Genomic DNA, 27,798 nt, shown 5'->3' with positions numbered 1-27,798 from the left:
TAGTGTTGTGACTGCACACTAACATGTTTAGCAGTACTTAATATTCCCCTGGAACAGATTCCTCCTGGCTAGACCTTAAAGTATACTATACAGATTTGGAGTAAAGAGAATTTGCATTTGTAGAAGAAAGTGCATAAAAAATAAAGGTATGTATTAAAACCACAGCTTGAATTAACAACTAATGTTAGTCATTTATAACCACTAATATTACTTATTAATATATCAGGAACTAAGAAAATAAGTTCACAGCCTGTTATTGCAATGCCCACTAAAATGAGCCTTCTTAAGGCAGAGAATTAAGTGGTGTCTAATGGGGAAGCAATTCCCTTTTCCGTATTCCTCCATAATGTTCTTTGCTTTACTATCCAAATGCCCCATAAAGCCAAGAAAATGAGAGAAAAGCTGACTGTGACTATTTGTCTGGCTTCAGATATTCATAGGAGGGTGGGAGCATTTTTGTGTAGCTTTTGAAAGCAGCAGTGGGATTTCTGTCACTAGTGATGCAAATGCTTCCCATATGCTGCTGCTTCCCTGGGATTAACAGTGGTCTTTGTCCTACACATTCCAGAGGGGACTCTTAAACTGAATAAAGGCACAAACTTGGAGAATATACACCAGGATGCCTACCATGCTCTAAGATATCTTTTGAGTTGCATTTATCACCAACATAAAAAGCCCAGGTATGGATAAAAGAGCACAAGTGACACCATGGCTTTTTCATGGGGGGCTGCAGTGTGTGTGTGACACCTAGGTTTGGGAAGAGGATGGTCCCTGGACAGTGCCAGAAACTCCACCTGATGCTCTGCCTGTGTTTTTATATAGGGCTGGATTTCAGCCTGTAGCTGAAGTATGCAAATACCAGAGAGCAGAATAAATATTGGTGTTTTTGTTAAATGAAAGGTAAATGGCCATAATTGACACTACTTAGGAGAAACAAACACATTGAATCTGATATTTCATTGCAGACATAAACACACTTAAGACTGGAGAAAAAACCTTTTTAGAGATATATCAAAAATGCTTTGCTCCATGGAAGTGGGTTCTTAACAATGCAGAAAAGAACTAACCACCCTCTGAATACAAAACATCCAAAGAGAAAAAAACCTAAGATTGGAGCACCAGCACAACCAGTGTCCAACTGAGACTGATTTTTAACCATTCCGGTATTTTTTGATCTTCACTTTCTCAGTAATTCCTTTTTCAGAAGGCAAAAACTCCCAACACCTAAAGGTATGTGCAATGGGTTCTGTGCATATATAAGGATCCACTTTTATGGGAAAATATTGCCTTATTTCTCACGCAGATTTTTGCAGGTTTATTCAGCAGAAAAAGCACAGCAGCTCAGCTTTGGGATTAACTTTCTGAGACAATTAGACCTTCAGAAAGTTAGGGGGTTTTATGGATAATATCTAAGTGGAAACTGATCATGGTTCCTATTTGCCACAGTGGCACTGGAGATAGGGAAAGTCACGTGGAGTTTTCATGCCCAATTTATGCCCTGATCTGCTGTGTATTCAGAGCACCAAACTCGTGTATGTTTCATGCTCTTTATGAGAGGTTCAGCACCTAAATCCAGCTTGGCTCCACGGCATTAGATCTCTGACCCCCCTTACAAGGGAACCAGAACCAGCACTCCCAACCTGTGACAGCCCCAACTCTTCATCTGTCACAGGCAAAAAAAATGCTGCCAGCAGCAGTGAGTCTCAGAGATCCATGTCACAGCATCTGACAGGACTTTAAAAAAGCCCAATTTGACATTGTAGCATAAGTGTTTCCACCCCTTTATTTTTTCCCCAAGCAAGATGCTGGCTGGCTGAGCACAACCTGCTTCAGGAACCTGGGCTGAGGAGCTACTCCTGGAAAAGCCTGCTCTTAGCCTTATCATTAGCATACAAATATTCCTTAATTGCCTGGTCATGAGAGATCACCTCAGACCATAAATCACCTCATCCTCCTATTAACTTGGGTTTCTTTCTCTAGTTGCATAAAATTAATATCCATGATGCAGTGGAAAGCTGGGAATTTTAAACCACTTATGTTTATCAATTAGTATTAGTGTATTTTAATGCAATTGACAGACCATTACATTATTATGTTTACAATTATTAGTAAAAACTGCTTTCAGGAATAGTCATTAAATAAGGTGCAAATTGGATACCACAAGACTGTCTAATGGCCTTGCATTTCATTTTAGTCTCTGGCTCCTGTATAAAACTGAGGTTTCAGTCCTGAAGGTAATAAAGGTAATAATATTGACTTAATTTCCAGTATGGGAGCAGTACTGTGGATTTCACAGGCTGGGTGCTCCAATCCTCAGGTAAAGAGCCCAGACCTCAGCAACTGAACCTCCATGGTGAACGAGCACTTAGTCCCTCACCCACATAATGGCAAATACTCCTATCCTGTCAATCCAAAGATAAGGATTAAAAAAAAAAACTAATACAAGTCTGAAAACAATCATAGATCATTAATGGGTTTATTGCCCTTTTTATTAGTGGACATTAATCAACAACATGCTGTCCTAGTCTTAACATTTGCATGTGTGCCTGTAGCAATGTGAATAGTTTGTCTTTCAGGGAACTTGAATGCAGCAAGAATGGGTGTTTTGTAGCTACATTTGGAAGACAGAATGCAAGGGAACACGATGTTTTACAAGTTAACAGTTCATTTAGTCTGGGATTTTCAATTATTCCTCTGATTAGCACACAAATGAGGCAGAGGGAAAAGCAAGGTTCAGAGTTAAAAATGTGATGTGGCAGATTCAAGGTGATGACAAAGACATTATTTTCAGGAAAACAAGGATTCAAGGTATGCTTTCAGCAAGCAAGAAGTTTAATAACTCAAAATACTTTTTCATTTCCAGCAGCCTCTGCTCTGTGCATTGCTGTCTGACTTTTTAACAAGGGAAAATCAAACAATGAGTTTATTTCTCAAAAATAAGGAAGATTTTATTTGAGTTATGATATTTCAATTATATTAAAAACATAAATAAATAGTAGATTCTCTTTAATATTATATACTAACGATGTTTCTAGCAAAACCCTAAAATATGCAACAAGGAATTTGCTTTCAGAGAGACACTAAAAGCAAACTGCCTAGTTTTCAGCTGGTACAAATCTCTGCTGCTCCACTGCTGTCCATGAAGCTGCAGTGGACACCAGGATCTGGCCCAAAACCTTTATCCCTGAATAATTCATGAGGACAGAAGTGATTGGAAAACCAGGCTCTAACCAATTTGATGGAGGAAGAATACCAAAAGGTGCAAAAGGGTACACAACATGTCTCACCTGGCCCCAATCTCCTGCTTTCCACTTCGGACATCTGCCCCCTCTGCATTTCTTTTGCACGTTGGGCTTAGCAAGGTGTTTACAATTCTCTTCTTCTACATGCCTCCCTTCCTTTGTCAAACAGTACACACTGCGGTGCTTTTGGCCCCTTCCACAGGAGACAGAACACTGTAAATATAAAGTAGTAACAGATCAGCTTTCACACTCATACAGGGGCCATGGCTAACCAGGGCATTTTCTTGTAGCTTGACCAAAAAGCACCTCCCCAGGTCCCCAGCAGGCTACACAAAGCTTGAGGGGAGTGCAGACACTTAATATCGTGTGATATTCTTGGTCAAAGCCCTAAAAAATGCCAGTATCAAAATAGAGAAAACAGCTGACATTCAGCAGGGGTAACAGCCTGGATTCCTGGCATTGCTCCAGTCGTTTCAAAGGAGCAGAGTCATCTTACAGGGATCAAGGCAGGAGCCCTCAGTATCTACTTAGAAGAACTTGAAACGAACCATTTCCCTTTACCTTGGTACAAAGGGATGTCAAATATTGGTAAATCAGGAGGGTAAAGTGTGCTCTGCACCTTCACAGAGGGAAATAACTGCACAAAGGACGAGGCAGAAAAGTGCAGCATTTCCTTGTCCTTGGTACAAAAGCTCGTGTTTGTTTTATCAGTGTAGTCTGACTTTTCTTTTTTTCTTCACTAAACAGACTGAAACCAGGACATGTTCATCCTTAAGATTTATGCATTTTGAAAACAACTCAGAAGGTGGCAAGAAGGCAGAGCCTGGAGAATCAAAGCAAAAAGCAAACCAGCAGGTATGTTAGCTGCAAGCTTTGTAGTGAAGCAACTAATTTCAACCTCCCTCTGCAGGTTCACTGAACTTTTTCAAATGTGACCACTTCTGGCATGCAAACCCCAAGCAACTTCACTTTGATTTCAGATTAGTCTCCTCCAAAGATTTAGGAATCAAAGGGGTCTGGAATCACGACACGAATTTAATATGACAGTTTCATGTAGAACAAGCCTCTTACTCAGCATGATGCACCCAGAGACTCAGCTTCCATTTCTTCATTACATGTTACCCCATAAGCATACTGGTTTAATCCTTGAGGGCAAACCCACTGTTTTAACCATGTCTCCATATAAAAAGTTCTGCTTTCTTTTCAGAATGGAGAAAACACGCAGAAATGAGGCTTCGACCTTCATTTTGGAGTCACTCCATCAGTATATTTCCCAAGAAATATATTACAGATTAAGCTCTTCCCAGCCTATAAATAACCTAAAAAAATTATAGCAGCTCTGGAAGATCCACTAGAATAGGAATTGACATATACATTGACACCTGTGACTATTTTGTATTACAGCCCTACTTATGGCTCATTCAACCCACAAAGAACCAGCCAGAGAGCAGTTTCTAAATGGAAAAGTTCAGAACAATGTGGAGAGAAATGGATGTACCTCCTAAAACCAGACATTGATGCTTAAAAGTTTGTATAAATGATTCCCTGAAAAAGGTTGTTTTCCTTACAGTGTTACAGAGTTAAGAGTGTTACAGCTCAACAAAAGATCACTGAGGTCCCGTTAATCAACAGCTTTAAGAGCCGTTAATGATGCTCCTCTGAGAGGCTGAGCAGGGATAGCTGCCTCTGAGTTTTCCTGAGCTCAGATCAAATTTGAAGATAGGCCAAAAAACCCAACAAGCAACATCCAGACTTGCACTGAAAAACAGAAGAAATGCTGTCCCTTGCAATAAAATAAAACTTCCACAAGTTACCCAGATCCATAAACTTCACTTCTTTTCTTTAGCATCAACAGAAGAAAGATCAAGTTAATGTTACCCTATTTTTATAAGCCTTCAAATTTCATCAGAAGTTATTTTTGTCATTCTCTCTACTTCTCTCCCCAGGCAACGAAAGTCAGCAGCAAGACAGAAATGTCACATCCTAAAAAACCCAGTTCTAAACTTCTAGTATTTTCATCCACTTACTGTCTTTGGATTAAACACCAACACTGATGCTTAAACAAAAATTCAAGTGCTCCTTGGTAAACATTCTTCATGCAGGTTATGCCACTTTGCTGTGACAGTCAAAGAGTAAATTTACAGCATGGATCATGACTCTCATGTCCCACATCCTGAGCTGATACAGCCCAGAGCATCCTTAATTTAAAAAATACACGGGATCCCACTACTTAAACTAGAGCAAGACTAACCACACTGTGTAACAATGCAAGCACCTTTCTGGGGACCTGAAGCTGGTTGATAAATACAGGATCTCATGAACAATTTGGTCCTAGTTATTTCAAAATTTTTACTCCCTGTCAACAAAATGCTTCACTTTGGCATGGAGCCTGATTCTGACATTTATCTTGTGATCCCATGATCAAACGAGTCTGCGTGCAAACCTCGGTGCACTCAGAGGTTAAAGCATAATTTGGTTAATTTTTTAAATACTTAAATGTAATTCCCAAGACGCTGGAATGAATCATTTCTATGTCTGCCTTTAATATAAATCATATTTAGGCAGCTGTATATTTTCAGATCTAAACCACCCGTTTGCTTTCATGCACATTTGAGTTATGATCTCATTTGCACTAACAGAAAAGAAAGGTTGAATAATCTAATTTAACCAAGTATCAGAGACTGAAAATTCCTTTGCAAAGAGTCCACTTAATAACTGCCATCTAAGTAATCTCAGGTATTCAACTTTTATCTGGCACATAGATTTTAAGCATATGTGAGCCACATGCAAAGCAGAATTTAATAGTGGGCTGCATCTCAACGCCATGTGAGTCCAGGAAGTGCTACACCCAACTACCACCATCAGCCTCATCATTTATTTTGGACCCTGGATAAACTTTGCATTTCATTAACAGGACTCTTCGTGGCTGCAAATGCTGCCTGCTTATGGTACCTACCAATAACAGTACCACAATGAGGTAAGCTTTGACCTTGCCTTTCTCAAAACATTTGGCAAAATCACTGTCTTCACATTCCTCTTTTTCTTGAATTTCTTTCCCACACCCCCCATATAAAATGCTTCCAAGTACTGGGGGCAGATGGTGGCTCTCTGGAATAACAGCCTCACCTTATCCAAGGTTTTCTGAGTCCACAGAAAAGCCTCTACCGGTTTTAAGCACCTCTGCGCCAGCCCTGAATGTGTAGCCAGGTACTGTATGGAATTTTTTCACTTATCAGCTTCCTAGAGTCAAGGATCACATGCACTTGGGCATGCCTGTGGTCAAGTTGCCTCTGCCTCCACTTAAGTGTGGGAAAACGCTGCCCTGAAAGGCTGTTTACAGCCTGTGATTGAGGCACAACAGCAAATAGCACCCCTGGATGAACCTGGGAGGACAGCCAGGCATGAAGGAGGGTGTGAAAACAGCAAATTGTTAAGTTTCTGTAAAAAAAACCACCAAAGTTTGCAGCGCATATAATAATAGAGAAACAGTATTTTGAAAAATCAGCTACAGCCATCACTCTAAAACTCTAGCAAACCTTCCCCTTGTTATTATCTTTATTATCTCCTAAACCCACCACAGTTGCACCTGGCACTTTACACGGAGAACAATAACAAAAGAATTTTCCTAAGAGCATTAGGATCAAAGCACTTAGCACAGATTTAAGGGCTTTATGTTTATTGCATGATTAGTGTTGGTTAACGTGCCAAGAACTGGAGATTGGCATGCTGCTGATATTTTCAAATAAATATACTGCCTAGTTAAAATAAATGCAAGGAAAAAGGTTTAAATAAATACGGCAGAAATATTTCTATATCAACTGTTTTCATAAAGGTCAGAACACGATGCTAAATATCTGCAATGCCTTGCTCTGCTCTGCTTGTGTTTTTGTTTCCACAAAAAATTTGTTTTATGTTTCAGAGCTTAGAAGATGATAATTCTGTTTTACAAGTGTGTGCAAATTGCTTTAAAATAAGCCTTTCTGCATTTCCTGATCTCATCGTTTGAGAGATGAGGGTACATCTTCATTAAGACCTCCCTAAAACAGAAAGGCTGCATGCTATTGATGCATAGGGCTGGCAGAGGAAAAAAAAAAACAAAAAAACCCAAAACAAAACAAAAAAAACCCCACAACCCCCCCCCCAAAAAAAAACCCAAAAAACAAACAAACCAACAAAAAAAAACCAAAAAAAAAAAACCAAAAAAAAACCCCCCAAAAAAAAAAACAAAAACAAAAACAAAAAAAACCCACCACAAACCAGAATGTGTTCAAAATCTCTTAAAAATTTGTACAAAATTTCTGATGAATTTCTGGGAACAGGGTCAGTCCAGCACCAAGAAGACTCAAGAGCTCTGGGCACAAATGAACAAATCTTAGCAAGAAAAAGGCACCACAGAGCAGTCAAGAAGAAATGGAATGACTGCTCCTTGTAAATTCAGTGCATTGAAGAGGCAGTTCCACAAAGGGCAGAAGGGCACATCCCAAGCAAGAACCTGGGAACACTCTCCCCCAGAAGGGAAAAGTTGCAGAAAATGCTGTCAGACCACTTCTCAGACCCACCGTGCATCAGCCGACAACGATTTGGGAGGTATTTAAGACAATGAATGCAAGCTGTGGTGATCACCCAGTGAATTCCCAAAGATAGAATGATAGCTCAGCAAGGGCAGGGCTGGGAAGGATTAGACTAAAAATGGCTTTATCAGATTCTGCCAGGAGCAACTTTTTGTAGGAAATTAAAATCAATCCTTGTAGATTTAGACTGCCCCACATTAAGGATTTTATAGAAAGTCAGCAGCTGTAAGTAAGCTCTGGTTCATCCTTTGCAGCAATCTGAGACAAAATGTGTTGGATGAAACAAAGCAGAAAAGCAACAGAGCCCTCCAATGCTTTACACCCATTTTCCAAGAGGGCTATGATCCTGGATGCCAGCAAACTCCTCCAACTACAAGCAAACCCAACAATGTACCCTCACAGCTACCTTTCACAGCTAGCCTATTAGTCTGTATCACCTTTTCCTACCACTAACACTGCTGCTGTCAGATACTGAAACCATATCCCTGTGACTTCTGTACCTCTGAAGTCTCTTGAGCACAAAGGACATCAACAGACACATCACCAGGGAAAGCCTGGATCCTTCCTCACCAGCTGAACCTTTACCAGGAATCTTAAAATGCTGGAACCTTTGTGAGCTGTTCAGCAACAGGGGCTCTGTGGCATCCAAACCAAATCAGCTTCACAACAGCAAGGTATTTCAGCAGGTAAGTCCCTTGGCTTCAGTGAGACAGACTGAAAGCAAGGCTCCAGCACTTTAGGAGATGTTTAAGAAATATTTACTGCTGCTCTGAAGCCCTGTTTCTCCCACCGATGCGTTTTAGCACAGTCTTGTGCCCATCTGCATTGGCATGGTGAGAAATCCCTAGAATTGGGTGGGGATACATGCAGGGCAGGAGTCACCCAGCTTGCCCTTCCTTTCCTCACAAACGAAGGTGCTCAGTGTTTATGGTCATGGTGATTTTAGCTGGTGCATGGCCAAAAAGTACATGGGATTCTTGATTTAAAAGGGAAGAGGGGTCTCTACATTTAAGGGAGGGCAAATGGACCAGAGACCTGAACAAAACACATCAAAGCACTGCACTTTTGAAAGAGGCTTTAGAAATGTTTAATCCAAATTGACTCCTCAGATAAATGGGGTGATTGAAAAAAAAGGCACGAACATCAGGGATTTTGGAATCTATAGTCTGAATGTGTTTGTGAGCACTGTCCAGAGCCCATGTGGAAGTGTTCTGAGGAGCCCTCTTAGAGCTGGAGGACAGCCCCCAGTCTGAAGAGGAGCAGGCATGGGCAAGAGGGAACTTCCATGTTGGCCTGCCTTGTCTCTGCAGTGGCCACAGGGTCTCCATCCTTCAGAGGCTCTGGTCTTGACTTGGAGCAGAGGCATAGAGCTTCCCAAGTCATTACTGCAAAAGGGAGAAATCTTCTAAAAAAAAAAAATCACTAAATCTTCACCTTCCCACCAACAAACTCAGCTGCAGGGACTGGTGAGTGGCCTCAGATGATGTCTTACAACACATAAAAAAAAAAAAAAAAGAAAAAAAGAGGAAAATTTCTCAGAGAAAAGGGCCCAATTTGATGTGCTGCTGCAGAGGAAGTAAGAGCTGGTGTGTCTGGAGCCCACTGCTCCAGCATAAATTGCCCAGAGGAAAGGATGCTCCTGGGTTCTTTAACTCCTGCAAGATTTAAGGCCCAAGTGCCAAAGTCAATACAATAATTTCCCCAAGCTGGGAAACCTCACAAGATATATGACAAGAAAGAGGTAACTGCAGCAGGAGAAGCCATGCATCTCCTCTTCTGCAGCATCCACCCAGTAAGCAGCACCTTCTCCCCCTCTTTTCCCTGCCCTGTTGTTACACCACAAAAGACTTCACCAGGCACAGAAATTAGCAGGGCTGTGAGCACACAGAGCTCTCCTAAAAGCTGTGTCCCTTCCCTGCTCCACACTATTTACCTTGAACAACAAAGAAAAGCCCCATAGAACCACTGCAGGTTTCTCCAGGGAGGGTGGCAGTAGATGGCAATTCCTCAAATTAGGAGGAGATGTGTGAGCTATCTAAGGACACCAATACAGTGGGATGTGGAAGGGACTGATGAAACCTCTTTTCCATGTTGTGGCACTTCTAGGAGAGTACCAATTGAAGCAGCAAGGTGCCTCAGCTAACTGACACTTCATATTTCTAGTGAACAGTGGTACTACCATGCCATTTAGATATTCTATTCCAGAATAGGATTTCTCTGTGTTGGATGGAGTAAAACACAAAGTAAAGAGCTCTCCAAGAAATGTCAGCCCTGTTTCACATTGGGGGGTTGTAGGAGCCCTGGGCTGCTGCTTGCTCCCCCATTTTATAAAGAAGAATCTTAGTTTAATGCACTGGGGACAAATATTGTCAACCTGTATATGGTCTTGGGCATCAGACAGATTTTCATCCATGCTGTTGGATCACTCACCTCCCCTGTGTGCTAGTAAAATTAAAATATGAATAGAGCTTTAAGTGCCTTTGGAACACGACTGACTACACCATCTTTTTCTTAATAACTGCACAAATCAATCACTGGAAAAGTTAGAAGCACAGTAAATCTCTTTGTGCTTAGTGTCCCTCATTGTTATACATCCTTGTTTCTAAATACCTAGGATCTGAGCAACAGAAATGACTGCAGTGTGGAGTACAGAATGTGACTCTGGAAAATGGGCAAAACCACAGGCAGACTCCCAAAACCCAGCTCAGGGATCTCCCTGAAGATGCTGCATTTCACAGCTCATCCCTGAAAGTGTGTTACTGCTTCAATGTGTCCCTTGCAGTCTAATGCATTCCTGGACTCAGAGCCAGTGCTTTGGGAGACATATTCCCAGCAATTGCCCTTTTATTTATTGCTTTATTTCTCCTGTGTGGGCATGTGCAGATGTGCAGGAGATCTGCAGCCAGGGATGGGCCACCCATAACACAAGGCCTGAAGCCAGCCATTGCTGAACAGCAGCCTCACCATTTCTTGTTTGAGTTTAGGCCTAGAAAATGACTATTTCATTGAGAAAATGTGTAAGGGAGGAGGTGTAAAAAGGCAACCACAGAGGCATGCCAAATGCAGCCAAACAGCCACTGCACTGTGGGAGGAAAGAGACTGCTCTGAGTGGGAAAGTGCACTGAGGAACTTGGGGAGAAGATGCACTGTCTGGGGGCAAAGGGATGAGAGGATTTTAAAGATGCCTGAAAATAACCTTTGTGAGTCTAAACACTGGTCCAGCTCCTGTGTGTCCTGGCAGTGGCAACAGGAGAGGTTGTTTAAGGACAGCAGATGAGATCCTCTGCAGCTCCTTTCCCTTGTCATTCCCCTGCATTTAGTCACTGGATTAGGGAAGTCGGAAGGGACATTGCTGACCAGTCCTTTTATTTCTCCATCACACTAAAAGGTCACGAGGGGTGTAAAGACCAATGGGGGTCTGCAAGGGGGAGAGTGGATTGCAACAGCTGAGCTTTAAGTTGCAGGAAATCAGTCCTGTGAGGAGTTGATCCAGGAATCACTAAGGTGCTGGCTCAGTGTTAAGCACACAGTGCCCCAGGGCAGTCCCTCACCTGCAGGGTGTAGCTGATGGGCTTCCATGGCTGTTTTCCTGCTAATGGAGCATCAACACCAGCAAAGAGGAGACAGAGAACTGATTACAGAAGTATACCTATACAGTTCTCCTTATTTAAGTAGAATCAGAAGGAGCAATGAAAGATGGTGATAATAGGCAAAAAATAAAAATGGAAAGGAAAACAAAAATCAGAGATTTTAGGGTAAAAAGAGATTAAATAAATTATGTGACTCCACTGGGCAGCTGGGTACCACTGGCTTTGCCCACCTGTGATTGCCTTGGAGCCACCAGCTGTGAGCACTGAGGTGAGGAGAGAGATGCATGAGCATCCATCACCACTGCCTCAGAGGAGCAACAGGCTGAGACTCTTCAAACAAAACCCCAAGAGCAGTTCAGCAATGCTGCTGTCACAGCAAATTCATTTTCTGCAAGGAGAAGAAGGGAACAGCAGAGTTATATACACTTGCAACCAAATCTGTCCCTGGCTATCACTTTTGCCTTAGCATGACCTGACATCCTGCCTGCTATGAACATTATCAGAACAACGACACAGAGAATATTGCTGTTGAGCAGCCTATTTTCAGCCAGCTGCATGGGGAAGGCATTTTCCAAACAACATGTTGGGGCTTTGACAGAATTAAATACAAATAACCCAAAGTTTCCACTGACACCAACTTTAAGATTAAAATTCCAGAGTGCCAGCTGCCTGACACAGGTGTTGGCCAGGCAGTTCTTCCACTTCCCAGTTCAGAGCTCCTTTGCTGCTCTGTCCCTGTGTGCAGCCAAAGAGCCCTGCAAAGCCATCAATGCCACCAGCTTCCTGCCAAGGGAAACCAGTGCTGTCCTAGCCCAAACCTGAATGCACATCCACAATAAGAGAGCTTGGAACTTAGCTGGTTAATGTTCTAATTACCTGACAGTAAGCTTCTGATTCTTCATTAGAGCAAAAGGCCCACAAAGACTCTGATACCAGCACCTCTGCCTACAGGATACAGAGCTGGGAAGCATTGAGAGCTACACAACCACTGCACCAGCAGCTTGAACTTCAGATATCCAAGACTGACAAGCACTTGACAAGGCAGATTACTTTTAAAATTATAATACTTTTTTGGTAAAAAAACCAAACAAACCCCAAATAAATCTAAACTTCACCCACCCATTTTCCAGAGTTCAAAGTCAAATGATCACTGTTCTGTGCAGTGAAGCCCAAATGACTCACCCAACTGGAGCAGGCTGCTGTGAGATATAATTGTTTTTACTTTATCTGTAACCATTCCCTAACTCAGAATGAATGAGAAGCCCACAACAAGTTAATTCAGCATTATTCATAAATTGTATCAGGATACAGTGGGATATTAAGGCAAACTCAAAATATCAGAGATTATTGCATGGAGCAAATCTGCTCCAAGACAGGTGCTTTAAGGGAGGTTATGCACATATTTTATATATATGGTATATATATGGGTATATTTATTAAAACCAAACCTCGGGTTTTAAGTGAAGCGATGGGTAATTCTCGTGAACATCTCCCTCACTCTGGAGAACATGGCAAGATTTCCTCTCGGGATTCGAGAGTGTGTATGGAGATCTGCATTCATACCATAAAGCATTCAGAGGAGAAAAAACACTCTCTGTATTCTGGTGACAGTCAGTGCACATTTTCTAAAGCATGGTTTTAATAAGAAGGTCAGGTCTATCACATGGTGTACAATTCTGCAGTGGGTAAATACATGTTCTTAAATATGCAAGGGAATAAAAGTGTCACCTCCTCTTAGTCCTCTTTGAACATACATTAAAATTACAAGACATCTCAGCAGTCTCTTGTTGTAAAATTATCATTTACACATACAATCTGTTTATCCATTTAATTATCTCTTCCAAACCTGGATTTAACCAGCCAGATAAAGATCACTTGTTTACTGTATAAAATCCCAGTGGAATTTTGCCCGAGGACTGCAGACTGGGTGCTTCAGACTCCCTCTGCTTTAATTTGTACGCATTTTATAGTACTAATTTCACTGAAACTTGAGTAGTGCTAAGCCAGTCACATGATTGCAAGAAATTAGTTAACCAAACTTTGTAATTCATACACCTTTAACTGTGTTTGTTTAATCATTGAGAATGACAATTTCTGTTGGAGAACAAAGCAAGTAAAAGAAAAGCCAGATAAAAGATGGAACATTGCAGAACTGTTTCAGAAAATTTAGCAAAAGTCACCAAAACTAAGTATATGATCTGAATTTATCAAAAGAGTCAAGAAATCATTATACAAATTCATTTATGATTACATTCTACTTGTCTTTAATTTTCACTGTTCAACATTAACATTAAACATTATAAATGTATGCAATATTTATATAAAATTAAATAACAGTATTGGAAAAATAAATACACTTTTACATAAATACATAAATCCATACTGCTGAAAAGTTTCAGCTAATACTATACTCTTGTTTCAAAAGTGACCAAAAAAATATGGTAGTGACACTCCATCCCAACAGATGAAGTATGTACAGCTACAGAATGATGTTTGCAACCGACGACAGAGCTAAAGCAAATCCAGGTGATACCACACTAAAGGAGAAAAACTTGGCCGTTACTACCTACAGTAGTAGCACGAGGTAGACATACACGTGGAGTGTTCTGCTGGAGGGAATGAAGCCCTGGGGACCCCATAGATACTTCTCAGTCTTCAAACAGCTCTGGGTCTCCTATGTCAGAGCCCAAGGACATCTTGGTAAATGAGACTGAAAAATCAAATCAGTTCATGGCAATGACGGGGGCTCGGCCCTGCAGCCCCTTCCCCAGGGCTGTGACCCTGCGCCAGCCGGGAGGAGACACTGCAGGCAGGACAGGGTGTCCCTGCCCTCCACCTGTCTGCCAGATGTCCCACCTGCTCCCAGGAGAGCAAGGACAACCCACTGAGACTAATACAACAGAGTGGAGCCAAGGGAACTTTTCCTGGGTGAAAAGAAAACCATCAGACTAGAGGACTGCACCCTGTGTTTCCAACACTGAGAAGCAGGTGCAGCCTGGAGCCTGCTCCTCAACAGCCACGAAGAAGCTGAGTGACACCAGAATGAAACACAACTCTGTCCAAACCTTTGGCTCTTGCAAATGGTCCAGCACAGGTAAAACAAAGTTGGCAGCACCTCCCAGCTGGCAAATCCTGCAGGGCAGCCAGCACACACATCGCTACCTCTGCTTACCTCACCTCGCTGTTCCTTAGCACCAACCAGGTTGATGGACAAGGGGTACATTAGCACCTCAAATGAAATATTTCATAGCACTGTCTCTTGTACTGGTGAAGCACTGGATACACACCAGTTCAGCAGTTTTATGGCTATTGCAGAACTCACTGAGGTATGATAAAAATATTGAAGAGTGTTACTGAAGGCATCCACATTACTGAAAGCACCCACAGGAGGAGAGCAGGTTTTGGCAAGATGACTTTCCAAACTATGACAATTAAGGAATTACAATTACATTAAAAAACAGGCCTCTTTTTTCTTTTCCTATAAAGTGCTTTTAAATCAGATTTTTAAAAAAATTGTCTTCAAATGCTTTTATAACAAAATACACAAAGGTGTTTGAAGGCCACTCCAAAATGGACAGGTCTGTGGTTTTCCAGGGCTCCAGAAGCACCTCAGGTGGCACTTGCTTTGGTGCAGGTTCACAGAAAAGGTTGCTGCTCTGGTCAGGAAGAATTACAAAGGTGTGGCACCCAAAACAGCACCACAACCCTGTGGTTCGGGGCTGCTCTGCCCTCATGAAATCATCTCTGTAGCAGACTCCTCCAGCAGCAAAGGAGCAAAGTAAGACACCTCTGCTCCAAATACTATTTTGCTATTGGGAAACTGCCAGGGTTTTAAGCCTTCCAACACCTGGCTGATCATTTGCTGGCTTAGTGATAGAGCAGCAGCTGGAGATCAAGCTAGACAATCACTCTCCAGAAGCAGAGAGATACACGAGAATAGCTTACAGGTGCCTTGCACTGTACATCACAGTCTTATTATATACACAGGAACAGAAATAGAGCACAGGTGTGAATGCACACGTTTCTATGTAGGTCTGTGTGTGGGCATGTGCCCACATGCACACATATCTATACACACTTATACATGCCTGGAAATTGATGCCATTTAACACATTCTCCCCACTTCTCTTGCCTTTGGCAGAGAACACACCACTGCTAAACCAGTAGGTGCCCAGTGCAGTATTACCATTAAAGAGCGGAACAATTTAACTTCAATGGAAATGTACTGCTTAAATTACAGGTTTAAATCCATATGCAAAAACTTAGTCAGAACCAAGATTCGTAATGCACAGCACTCGCACAGTGTAATAAAATGGACAAAGGTGGCTACTTAGCAGAAAGTGCCTTTTAAATTAAAGGACCAGAGTTCCCCTAATGTAAGCCCTTCCTGAACAGGTGTTATTATGAATATATTGTAAATAATCCTCTGTAAGTGCAGTTTTAAGACATGAAACATTAGCACCTTGGTTTGAAGCAAATTAAATGTCGTTAGGGGATATCTACTAAATAGTTCATAAAGAGAAAGAGTTTATGGTCGTACCGAGCTCCAAGGACCAGCACTCCAGGCAGCATCTCTAGGACAGTCCTGCACATTGCACTGCTCTCTGTCTGGTGGCTTGTCAAGGATTTCACAGCTCAGATCCGGAAACCTTTCTCCATTAGGGCGCTGGCACACCACCAGCCGTGTCCTTGTCCCTGCTCCGCATGGCTTCGTGCACTGCAAGTCAGCAGAGGACAGAGCAATCACCGCTGGGACAGCAAAAATACTGCTCACTTGCTGCCTGAAGCACTAGCACCTCAAAAAACCAATGGTAGTTTCTGTTCCCAACTAACCCACTCCAGCCAAATCCCTCTCATGAGCCTCAGATGGACCTTCAGCTGCCTCAGCTTCTCTCCCCCTAAAGCTGTTCATGCTGCTCCACCATGATATTGCCCGACTCAATGTGATAATGGAGGTTTACATCTCCAATTGCTCATCTCAGACTAATTTTCAGAAGGGAGCAGCGCTTTTATTAAAAAAAAAAAAAGGCCTTCAGTTAAACTAGGCTTCACTTAAAAAAAAAAACAAACTTCATTTTTGTAAAACTTACTTTTGCTTGGGAAGAAAGTTTTCCCATGACAAATGGAAATGAAACCACCACCCAGCAACTGCTTGGGTTCACTCATTTATCAGAGGCTGCCCTTCAAGTTCCAATCCTTCTAATAAATGCCACCACAATACCCCTCTCTTCTCCTATTTTTCAGCCACCTGTTAATGAAATCTTGCCCTGGGCAGGGAGCCCAGATGGATGGTGCACTCACCTCTCCCCAGTTGCCATAGGCCCACTGAGGGCAGGGGCCAGATTCGCACGATCTCTGCTCCATGGGTTTGCTTTTCTCATCGCAGTTATTTGCAGTGTATCCATTTTCATCCTGGCACACCACGACCCGCCGCTGGAACCCCCCCGCACACGTGCTAGAGCACTGGAAGACACAATTGCACACAGCTTCATTGAGTCCAGGAATAAGTTTGCATTCCCAGCTCCTTACCAGTGCCTTGCACCGTGGGAATGCACTGCTAGAAGTTTAATACAGCTAACAGGCATTATTAAACTTCAAAACCCAGCTATTACTAATAGCAGTGCAATGACTTAGGTGCTGACTAAGCAAAGAAAGTAAACGCCAGCCTAGTTTTAAGCAGGTGAGTAATCCCTGCTGCAGTGTTTGACATCTCATTTGTGCTTAATTCCCTTTAGAGATTTCCATGATAAAGCGTTGCATACTGCTTGCAGTGAGAGGAGCTGGCATCGTGGCTCTGCTGTGCTTTGGCAACAACTCTGCACAACTGTAAATGTCCCAGGAGACAGCCAAGAAGCAGAGGCCAGCCTTTGCCTCATGGAAAATGACGTTGTCAGCTTTCTGCCTAGACTGCCTTGGAGATATGAGGTATGAGAGGCTGACAAGTGATGCCTGAGCCCTTCTGCAACACTTGCTTGTGTGAGCAAAGACCAGACAGTGGGGAGAAAGGTCCCTTTCTCTCTTCCCTTTGTGCTGACTTTAAGAAAATATGGATTTTGGGAAAGAAACAAAGCCCAAGAAAACCCAAGAATAAGAGAATCAGAGCACTTACAGCACCCCAGGGGCCTATCCTCCACTGATTGCCTCCTGGTATATGTGCACGGTTTCGGTTCGGGCTGCCCCCAGGGTGCGGTTTGAGGCGATGATCCGGATAGAGGAAAGGGGGGATGGGCCTGCCGTAGTCATGGCTGTTTGGATGACAAGGAGACATGGAGCAGTCTTGCTCGGTGGCAGGGAGGTCGTCTGGGTCACACTCGCTCCTATCCACCAGCTGGTCACTGTAATTGATGCAGATCACTTGTCGCGTTGCCTTACCTTGACCACAAGTCACCGAGCACTGCATTACAGTGGGAAAAGAAGACACGGTCACATTTCCAGTTTTGAAAAACAGCTCTTGCTAATAATGAACAGCAGAAAACCCAAATAACCTCACTTATAAAAGGGCAAGCGCGACAGATTAACGAAGCACATTTCCAGCAATGAGGTCTCTTGCAAGAGACAGTGTGATGCTTACAGAGCTCCACTCCAAGGCCTTCCACTGCCCACATGGTGTCACGGTGCACATTTCTGTGGCTGATGGCTTTGGGAGGTGTAAACAAGCTGACTCATTGGCCACGGAGCCCTGGTCATCCCGGCAGCTGACGTATCTCATCCGGGTTCCCTTCCCGCAGGTTGCGGAGCACTAGGGAAGAGCAAAGAACATTCCACTAGGAAGTTGCCTGATATACATTGCAAGGACTTTGTAATGAAAAGTTGGGCATATGCAGTTAAAAATATCACACTGTCTACTGTAAAATAATCCTGAAAGTATTATGATGTGTGCTTACCGGTGTCCAGGATCCAAATCTCCACTGTGTCCTGTGAATGCCTGATATTGCTCTCTTGGCTTCAGGACTATTTGGATGGGCAGGACATACAGCTACTTCACAGTCCTGTATAGAAAATACATGGGGAAAACAGGAAATAAAGAATTTGCAGATGTTTTGATTAAACCACCTCCTCTTCAATGTAATTATGAAGAACATGCAACATCTTGAAACTCCGTGACCTGCACGTGTTGTGCAGGCAGGCTTCCTCCCTTCATCCCCTTGGTGAATCAGCAAAACTCAGCATCAGTATCCTGAGGCTTTCATATGTAGTACCCTATGTGGACTTTTGACTTATTAGGAACTCTACAATAGGGATCCCCATAACCATGTGCCATCTCCATGCATTAAAACCAGATGTTTTTGAGGCAAAAGATGAAAGTTCATTAAACGTTCTGGTATGAACACACATCTGCAAAACAGCAACTTTATCTCCCTTCAAAGCTTCCTTCCTTCAGAGTGAGACCTGCAGCCCACACAATAAAGGTTATGCTGCTGATTGCAGCCCTTTGATTCCCTGCAGCCCACCAGACCACCTATATCCACGTGCTGATCTCCACCACACACCAAGCAATGTGAGGTTTTGGGGACAGACGTGTCATTCTGCTCAGTTTTTGTACAGTGCCTCACAGGAGGGCTCTGGTTCTGCCTGGACCTCCCTGGAGGTCTGGTGCCAGAAACTATGAACATCCATAACTTTATTCCATTGAGTACTCCTTGCCAAAAAGGAAATTAATAGTGATTGTCCCTGTTAGGGGGAGAGCAGCTTCTGACAAACGGCAAACCTGATTTCTGCTTTGCTGTGATTTCACTTATGCTGGAGGCACACATGCCAAATGATGGCTGATGACAGGTGGGTTTGCTACCCCTTGACTGTAGTGCAACTGGTCTCCATACATGGGAAAAACAGCTCCTTCCCAAATGTTGTGGCCTTAGTTAAACTCTGAGTTCATGCAAGACTGAAGCTGCACAGGGCACAAGCACTACAATTCTCCTAGATGACAGATAGATGGTAATGTTCTGTTTTATTCAGCTCCTCCAGACGCCTTGGATATATCCTCTGCTTGAAATGGGAATTTACATGTTTGCTTCCAAGTACACAGCATGGAAAGCCTCTTCAGCAAATTTGCAAAGGGTGTGCAACATTTCTCAATTTATCTGGCCAGAGAGGACATGTCTTGAACTACAGCTGTCACAAACATTACATTGTCACATGCTGCAGACAAGAAATTATGCCCCCTCACCATCATTTGTGGTGAGGGGCAACAGCAACAGTCCTGCAGCCACATGAGCCCCGACTGCAGCCAGGCATCCTTGACTCCATGCAAGCCAAAGGAGGTGTCTGCTGTGTCAAAACCTGAACCTCTGAGGCCAGTAAATACTGTCTCAACCTTGTGGTCTCTTGTTGTTATCCCAGATTCATCCACTGCAGCTTCTTTAGCTCATGAGCTCTTAAGAGTCCAGCTTTAGTGCTGCATCTGAACACACCCTCACATCCCGTTGCATGACTAGAGCTCCATGGATATAAACCATAAGCAAAGGTAATTAATCTTCACCCACAAAGTCCTGATACCCTCATAGGTTGTCTGCTGCCTTTCTGCCCATCTGGTGCTTCAGAGTGTAAGGTGAACCACATGGAGAGGATCTGGATGGGAACTCCCTGAACACAGTTTATCTATCCCATTTCTACCAAAGCAGTCCTGCATCTTTCCAACAATCATGAGCAGCCCAAGGTACTGCTCTGCAGGGCTGGCATTGAGGGCAAAGCTTTGCTGTAGCAAGATGTCCCCTGAATCTGTAGCCTGGATGCCTCTATACACACACTGGGAAGAGATGGAGACAAGAAAGTAGGATTTACCTGGGTATCTGTAGGCCTGGTTGCAGCATTACACTCATTATCATCCACCACTGACATGTAGGTGCCCACAACACACTTCACTGCTCTCATCTGGTAGCCTTGGCCACAAGTCACAGTGCACTGGGAGAAGAAGATGGGAGAAAAGAGCACTGGGTCTGAGTAAGTGCTTTGGTTAGAGAGTATTTATTAGCCCAACTTCTGTTTAGGCATGTAGCAAGAGCAGCAAAAATGAAATGAAAGACAGTTTCCCTTCTGGTTTCTCTCCACTTCATGCATTTCAGCTTTAAATTAGGTCAAAGTTTTAACTCGCTGCAGCCACCAGTGCCTTGCACGCTTCACTTGCTTCTTTGGGAATGAAGGTGGAGCACTGAAATTATTTACTTTGCTGCACACATTAGAATCAGAGTCTAGTAGAACCTGTATGATATGCTTCTTTAAAACTGGTTGTTCAGCCCCATGGTAGCATGAGCAGCTAATGAATAATTTTACTGATGGGAAATATGTCTGACTGGGACAACTGGTCTGGGTTTGTTGCTGTTTTTTAAGTCAAGAGCTAACAGCTTTGTGAAAAAGCAGATGCCAGAACACTCTGGGAGGAATGAGTAACTTATATTTTAAAAAAACCCTCACTAAACCAGAAAACATTAAAAGCAAAAAAAGTTATTTAATGTGAGGAGCTTTTCTGTGAAAATTAGGACATGTATTTATGCTCCTAAACATGGATTTAGTAGTGTAACCTTGGAAACCTCTTTTTTTGAAAATCATGGCCAATTCAGTATGACAGAGATTAAATTTAGCACAAAGGGCAGGTACTTTTATTGCTGCCTATCTGCTGAACCCAAGCAAACAGAGGGCTGCTTTGGTGTGCAAATCAATTAACACAGTTATGCTGCTGAATTTGGATGAAAGGGCAGTGTCCAGCCCCAGCCACCCTTATCCAGGTCCCCCCAGTCAGGAGCCCTGTGGGGCTGTGTGGTACCTGTCCCCATGGCCCCACTTGCCACGAGGCACACTCCTGCTGCTGGCACATCTGCACCGACTCCGGCTTCGTCTTGGGGTCGCAAAACCTGTCGTTCAATCGATCTTCTCCAAACTGGCACCACGTCTGGCGGTGCTTGTGCCCTTTTCCACAGGTGACCAAGCACTGTGAGGAGAAAAGTGCAAGCTCAGGTAGTGCTGGGGATGCACTGCCAGCTCAGTACCTGCCCTGGCACTGGAAAATAAACCTGGAGACCTACTGCAACCACTGCTTAAAAAAATCCTGGTGCTGAAGTGCAACTCTTTAGCTAACATCAGCATGTCCTGGAAGACAGAGGAGTGTCTTGTCAACAAGAAGATTGCTCTCAGGAGCTAGTCTAGAGGAGGGGCTGGATCATGGAGACCACAGCAAGGCTAGAATCCTTCAGCATGGGCAAAGTGAGACCAGAAAGGCTCTTGACTTCCAGCAGCTGTGAGACACAGGGCAAAGGCACAGCACTGCCCTGTGGGGTTTTAGCTGTGCACAACAGCGTGTTTCTAAAAAACTTGTTCTTTCTGAGTGTGCATTTTAAGGGTCTTGGCTTCTGCAGGCTGTGAGCCCTTCTTCCACTGCCCTGGCATGGCTTGGACTGCCACCAGCTCGAATCAGAAGACACGTTTGGTAGAAAACAATCCCTGTTCCCATTTAATTGCTTTCATTATGCCCTAAAAGAACATGACTCACAGAAACAAGAGAAATTTGGCCACAATGTTGATGAGCACCCTTTGAAGACTGTTCTCCAGGACCCCTAGTCCTGCTGCAGAGACAAACCTATCATGATTGTTTTGTTGCATTGCAAAAAACACCAGCAGCAGTGGAAGAGGTAATAAACAGCAGAGAGGGGCTGAGCAAAACATCAGCAGGGTGCAATCCTGCCCTCCAGTGACAGCCAGAGCTGCCAGGGCTCTTGAGGACAATCTCAAGGGAAAATGAGGGCAGAAGGTATTTTTCTTCCCAAATGCACAGCAGAACTACAGAAAAACTGGGGAGAAATTACTGCAGGATTGCAGAGACATTAACCCCCTGTGGCTTTGCAGGGAGGAAAGTGGCTACTTGACCAGTGGTAACAAGGCCAATGACTTTGCTGCCTGTCTGAAGCCTCCCTGTGCACAGGCTTGCCACCTTCTGCAGGATGCACAAACAAATCATGACAGACGAGCAGGGATGGAGACACCTCTTTGCAGACATCAGCCCCTCAGGGTGGAGGACCAGCAGGGTGAGCCCACCTTGGTGACCAGCACCTACCTCGGACCAGTCACCGGTTCTCCACTGAGGGCACGAGAAGTCGCTGCATCGCTGCACTGTCAGCTTCTCCTGCTGGCTGCACTTGCTGTCGTCCAGCACGTCGTTGTAGGTGTTCACACACATGGCTCGCCGCCGCCGCGTGCCCCCGCCACAGCTCTTGGAGCACTGCAAGGGACACACGCCCAGTCAATATTTCCTGCCACTCTACTGCTATTGCTTCCTCCCTCTTTGCAGTCGCTGTGGAGTGACTGCAGGAAACCTCTGTAACAATGTACTTTAAGTAACAGGCTTTTACTTTATGTATTCCTTTAAAAAACTAGTCTTGCTATGCTTAATAAAATGTCATGGCAATGTGTTTCACAAATTCATTTCAGGTTATAACCCCATTATTACTTTTACAAGTGCTGCCTTTCACTTCTCCTAAATGGCTGCTGTTCGTTTTCATTTTAAGAGAGATTAACTCTCTCTGACTAGCCAGCCCCCCCTTCACTGTACCCTTCCTGGAAAACCCCAGGCTTGTCAATCTCTTGGTACCTGCATTCTTGCTCATACAAAAGCTAAGATGTGTAAAGGAAACAAATTTCCTAAGTCCTCTGATGACGACAACATGTCCTCCCTAGCTCCTGGCAGTGGTGACAGCTTTGATGGTAGAAGATAGCTAGCAGAGCTTCAGCTAATGAAGACAGATACTTAAAGTATAGATTAATTGCAGTGGAAGGTAAGGAGTACTAGGCTGATTCAGATTAAAGTGTCCTCCAGAGGAAGCAATGAAAGCAGAACCACTGTGGCCATATTTTACATATATTCTGTTACCAACCTAAACAGCCCAAGGTACTCCTGTGCAAGGAGCAGCATGTGCCGTGCCACAGAGCATCCCTTACCTCAGTCCAGGCCGAGTACCGCCATCCTCCCACGTTACAGTCTCCAGTGCACTTCTCCCTCGTGCTGGGCTTGGCCTGGCTGTTGCAGTAGCGGTCGTCCACCTTCTCTATCTTGCCCTCCAGCCGGCTGTACTTGGAGCAGTAGATCTCCAGGGTGCGGTAGCCCAGCCCGCACTGCGCCGTGCACTCGCTCTTCCTCGCGATGTGCCACCTGCGCCGAGGACAGCAAACATCAGCCCCGGGCTCTGCAGGGAACGTGCTCGAGTGTGTTTGACAGAAATAAATAATGTATGCTCTTGAACAGGAAGTTTTGGCTCTTTGTCACACTTCCCAGTGCTATGGGACTTACAATTACCCTGGCATTGCTGCTTGAAGGGAAGGAACTGTCAAAAGGTCTTTCTTAAGCAAAAGAAAGACAGCAACGCCACACTGTAATCCTTGGACCAGCCAAGGTGGCATGCAGAGTTCATGGCCAAGCAAGGAACAGTGCTCTGAAAGCTTCTGAAAGCTTTCCACCCCATGTTCCCCTGCACTTGCCACCTCAGCATCTAAAAACTGGAAAATACAGCATCAGCAAATGATCTGCACAGGCTGGAGAGGTGTTCTACAATAAAGGACACCCACAAAGCAGTTTCAGCTCTCCAAAGGACAAGCAAATGACTTGCTACAAGATACTCAAGCCCTAGCTGTATCAACAGGGATTAGAGGTGTTCTCTCTGGACAGATTTCCACCCTGCTGCCTCCTCCATGAGACGGACAAAAAGGATGGTGCTGGAGGCCCCAAGGCCCCACCTGGGGATATATCTCTCCTTCACATCAGCTCAGCTCTGGAAAGAGATGCTGGACGTGAGGCCTGATCCAGGGAGGTGCTGAAGACCCTGAAGCCAACAGGAGCCCAATGCCCCTCACACCTGGCAAGGGTGGCTTCTGGGGGAGGAGGCAGTGACATCCTCTAGGAGTCCTGGAGACCCTTGGGCTGATGCCTGTGCCTGTACAGGGAGCACAGAGCCCTGCTCCCAAGCCAAGAGAGCAAACTCTATCACAGCCCAGAGAAGAATAAGATCAAGGGGATCTGGAATTAGTAGCTCCTGACTGGTGGGAGCCTCACACCCCTGCATGCTTTTCAGACTCCTGCTTTGCCCTTCTCAAGTTTCCAACCTGTTGCAATGGCAACAGCTGTTACCGCGACAACCCAGCCCTGCACAGCCCCGGTTTAACAGGGCTGGAGAAACCCCTCGGGAAACTCGGCCATCTGAATTGCTTCACCAGCGGCTTAATGCCACCACATTTAAGCCCCAGGAAGGAAAACAGATTGCTTTTTAAAGGAAAATGGGTTGTGATGATTTAGACTGTGCTCCATCAATTCCAGCTTGCCAAGAATTGTCTGGGGACAGCCCTGAACCCATTCTACACTTAAGCCTATTCTTTGCTTTAAATAAACAGTGACAAATCCAAGTCTTAGCTACATTTTTTCTTCAAGTATGTGTTGTCCCCCCTTTGCAGGCTCTATGTATAATGGCGCTGATTTCTGATCCAGGCAGATGCAAATTTCAGGCCCTATATTACACAGAGAGATTTTTTAACATTAAGAGAATTTTTGTTATAGTTAGCTCTAATTGAATCCAGCAAGTGAAATGTAAAAACATTGAAAAGTGCCTTTCAAAACACCACTGGTGGACGACAATCGCTCTTGGCTGACAAAGAGGCAACTACCAATCCTTTTCTTTTTCAAAATCTAACACAGGCTGGTGAGAAAGGAAATTATGGTGAGAAGCAAAAGGAAAGAGGAGTAAATATTAAGTACACAATGTTATTTATATACATGGCTGAGCACAGTGCACCTTAATTCACATTCTGTGTTACAAGGCTCAGTGGTGGGGTCAGGCTGGGGAATTCGATCGCATCGCTGGTCTGACACCGTGAGCTGGTCTGACTCTCTCTTACACACAGGCTTCCTTTTTCGTTCTCCTGCACAGAGAAAACCAGCACTTGGTTTGAGTCATGCAGAAAAGTGATCAATTCAGTAATTTCTCTTACACCTTTCATAGTAGTGTTGAAGAGATCTTTAGGCGTGCTTTTCTACCTCTGTCGGAAGGAGAGAGGGGGTTTAAGACTAAGTGGAGCAGAAGGAGTTTATCGCAGATGGGATGGACACAGGCAGAGAGCTGCAGTACCCCACAAGGATGGGCTCTGAGTATTTAGCAGGGTGGGCACTGGCAATGATTGGATGTCAGACCCAAAACCAGACACTGGTGGATTTTGCAGACTTAGGAAATGCCTCTTGATATTTTCTGTGCTTCAGCTTCCTCACCTGCAAACCAGGTTCTGAGGCTCACCTGGCTGGGAGGGACTGCAAGGTGCCCTGCTCTGAAACCCAGAAGCACCTTGTAGGATGTTACCCTCCACTGCAGACCACGGAAACAATCGTATCCACAGGGTGAGAATCTCAAAGAAATCAAACAGAGAGGGATCTGTTTGATGCACTGCCCAGACCGCAAATGAATCCAGGACAAAACTACCCTTCCCAAGCACCCACCTTGGCAGAGCTTACTGCAGGGCTGCCATGGGCCATGCTCGTTCCAGTAAAACTGCTGAGGTTTGTCCTCAATAGGGATATTGAATGTATAACGAACATCGGGATTGTACAAATTACCCACTGATAAAACCTGAGAGGAAGAAAAATTAAGCAGAGTAAATCAACAGATATCACTGCCCACTGTTTTCAGTTCAGCAGTGCTGGGCAGACTTGTCCATACACACAACATATACTTCACCTGAAGTGTTATTTCTTGCTCAATCCGATCTGTAGAATTAATCCTTTCAACACTATTATCGGAGCCACTGTATTCGATCACAGCATTCCCAACTTTGATTTCCCTTTTAAACATACTGACGACAAAGTCTCCATTTAATATAAAGTCTCCTTGACTGTTAGATAAGGCTGCATAGGTGCAAAAAACAAGAACTAAAGAGGCAGAATTAACTCATACATACATAACAACGTGGGTCATGTGCTCTCAGTGCTCCTTTCTCTGGGGAGGTGGGGGGAAAAGCCCACTGGCACTCTCAGACAGAAAGGATGTAAAGTGAGCAGCAGAGCTCTTGCAGACATTATGCCTTCTCCTTTTTCCAGTGGAAAGCCTCCTAAAAATGAAGGCTGAACTCCTGAAACTGTTGATAAACAGTTAATCCATAACCCAGTGCAGAGATATCCAAAAGGCATTCTGGGCTGGCTGCTGCAAGGAGCACACATAGGCTGTATCCCCACATATACCACAGAAGTAATCCTGCCCAAACCTTTTCATGAGCTGTATGGATAGGGTGGCTTCCCTGGTGTTTCCAGGTGTGTTCTTAGGGTAAATGTACGCACTCTAATTACCTAAACATAATTTTCTAGTATATAATTACAGAGAGTTTGGTCAGTATCTCCCCCTTTGTCTCCCTCTCCCTCCTCCCCCCGTACTTTTTATTATTCCAAATCTTAAGGTATGTGAGAGCACTGGAGGCTTAAAGCCTAAATGCTTTATAAAAGGAACAGTTTCCTGAAAACAGCAGTCTGCTGCACAACTTCACACTAATGCGATTATGTAGCTAATTTCCTAAGTTAGTTTCCCCACCATTTCACCCATCACAGCTATGTTACTAAAAAGCCCCTGTACTGAAAAATCTAAACACCAAAACACCAAAGGGAAGGTTTTTCCATCGAATGAGGAGAGATAATGAAGCAAAACACTGCTTAGTAGCAAAAAGACATAGATGCAGAAAACCTCACAAAGCAGAGGCTACACTCAACCAAGTTTCACACTTCAGAGGTTTTAATGTTATTAGGCAGTAGTAAAACTCATTAAAGGATTACTTCTCTTTTACTATATCTCCTATAACAGTAGGTACATCTCGGACTTGATGACAACATCAAATTCCTCCTAAATTGTTAAGCAACTACAAGGTTCACAGTAACTGAGGGCCCAAGATTTCACACTCAGTGAGCTGCAAAGTAAGTGGACACATGCACACTTCTCATTTGCTTCCAGTCAGGCCTAATGTGAAGAGATGCTTTCCCAGCAATATTAAAGCAACATTAAAGAAGATTTGACTTCATTGTTTCCCAAGAAGATTAAAGGCCCTCCAAGAAGAGCTGAGAAGTTTGGGGCTCCTTCTGGGGTGAACCAGTTTGAATATGCACAAAATAGGGAGGATTGTTTTTTCCAGGAAAGAGGAAAAATAAAATTTGGCTCCCTCCTCCAAGACAGAAAACTCTGAGACCTCAGTAACACTTTCTTGGTGCTGATGTGCATTCATGCTGCACCACCTCAACATTTTGCCTCAATGAAGGGTCCAGCGACCTGGATGGCATTTCAAAGCAACCACCAAGGCTGTCAGCACTGCCTCCCTTTGGTGCAAGGTAGTCTCTGGCACTTGTTTCTCAAATGAGTCCCTATACCTTTGATGGGCTAGGGGCCACGAGCCAAC

At 44.0% G+C, this 27,798-nt stretch overlaps 1 protein-coding gene across 3 annotated transcripts in view; it reads right to left on the bottom strand.

The window, feature by feature from the left end:
- Nucleotides 1–27,798, bottom strand: part of ADAMTS9 (ADAM metallopeptidase with thrombospondin type 1 motif 9) — an 80,095-nt gene that overhangs the window by 18,687 nt on the left and 33,610 nt on the right. For all 3 annotated transcript variants that reach the window (XM_053989173.1, XM_053989174.1, XM_053989175.1), the window contains exons 17-29: nt 26,103–26,269; nt 25,865–25,994; nt 25,170–25,296; nt 23,329–23,539; nt 22,448–22,612; nt 21,164–21,328; nt 20,185–20,304; nt 18,288–18,392; nt 17,975–18,142; nt 17,513–17,797; nt 16,705–16,866; nt 15,944–16,120; nt 3,288–3,455 (exon numbers count right to left, since the gene is read on the bottom strand). In XM_053989173.1, the coding sequence (XP_053845148.1) occupies nt 3,288–3,455; nt 15,944–16,120; nt 16,705–16,866; nt 17,513–17,797; nt 17,975–18,142; nt 18,288–18,392; nt 20,185–20,304; nt 21,164–21,328; nt 22,448–22,612; nt 23,329–23,539; nt 25,170–25,296; nt 25,865–25,994; nt 26,103–26,269 (2,150 nt within the window). The remainder of the gene's footprint in view (nt 1–3,287; nt 3,456–15,943; nt 16,121–16,704; nt 16,867–17,512; nt 17,798–17,974; nt 18,143–18,287; nt 18,393–20,184; nt 20,305–21,163; nt 21,329–22,447; nt 22,613–23,328; nt 23,540–25,169; nt 25,297–25,864; nt 25,995–26,102; nt 26,270–27,798) is intronic.

Source organism: Vidua macroura, chromosome 13 (genome assembly GCF_024509145.1).
Source record: "Vidua macroura isolate BioBank_ID:100142 chromosome 13, ASM2450914v1, whole genome shotgun sequence".
Taxonomy (NCBI): domain Eukaryota; kingdom Metazoa; phylum Chordata; class Aves; order Passeriformes; family Viduidae; genus Vidua; species Vidua macroura.
Note: the sequence above shows the minus strand (reverse complement) of the source record. Positions and strands in the feature narration are given on the sequence as shown.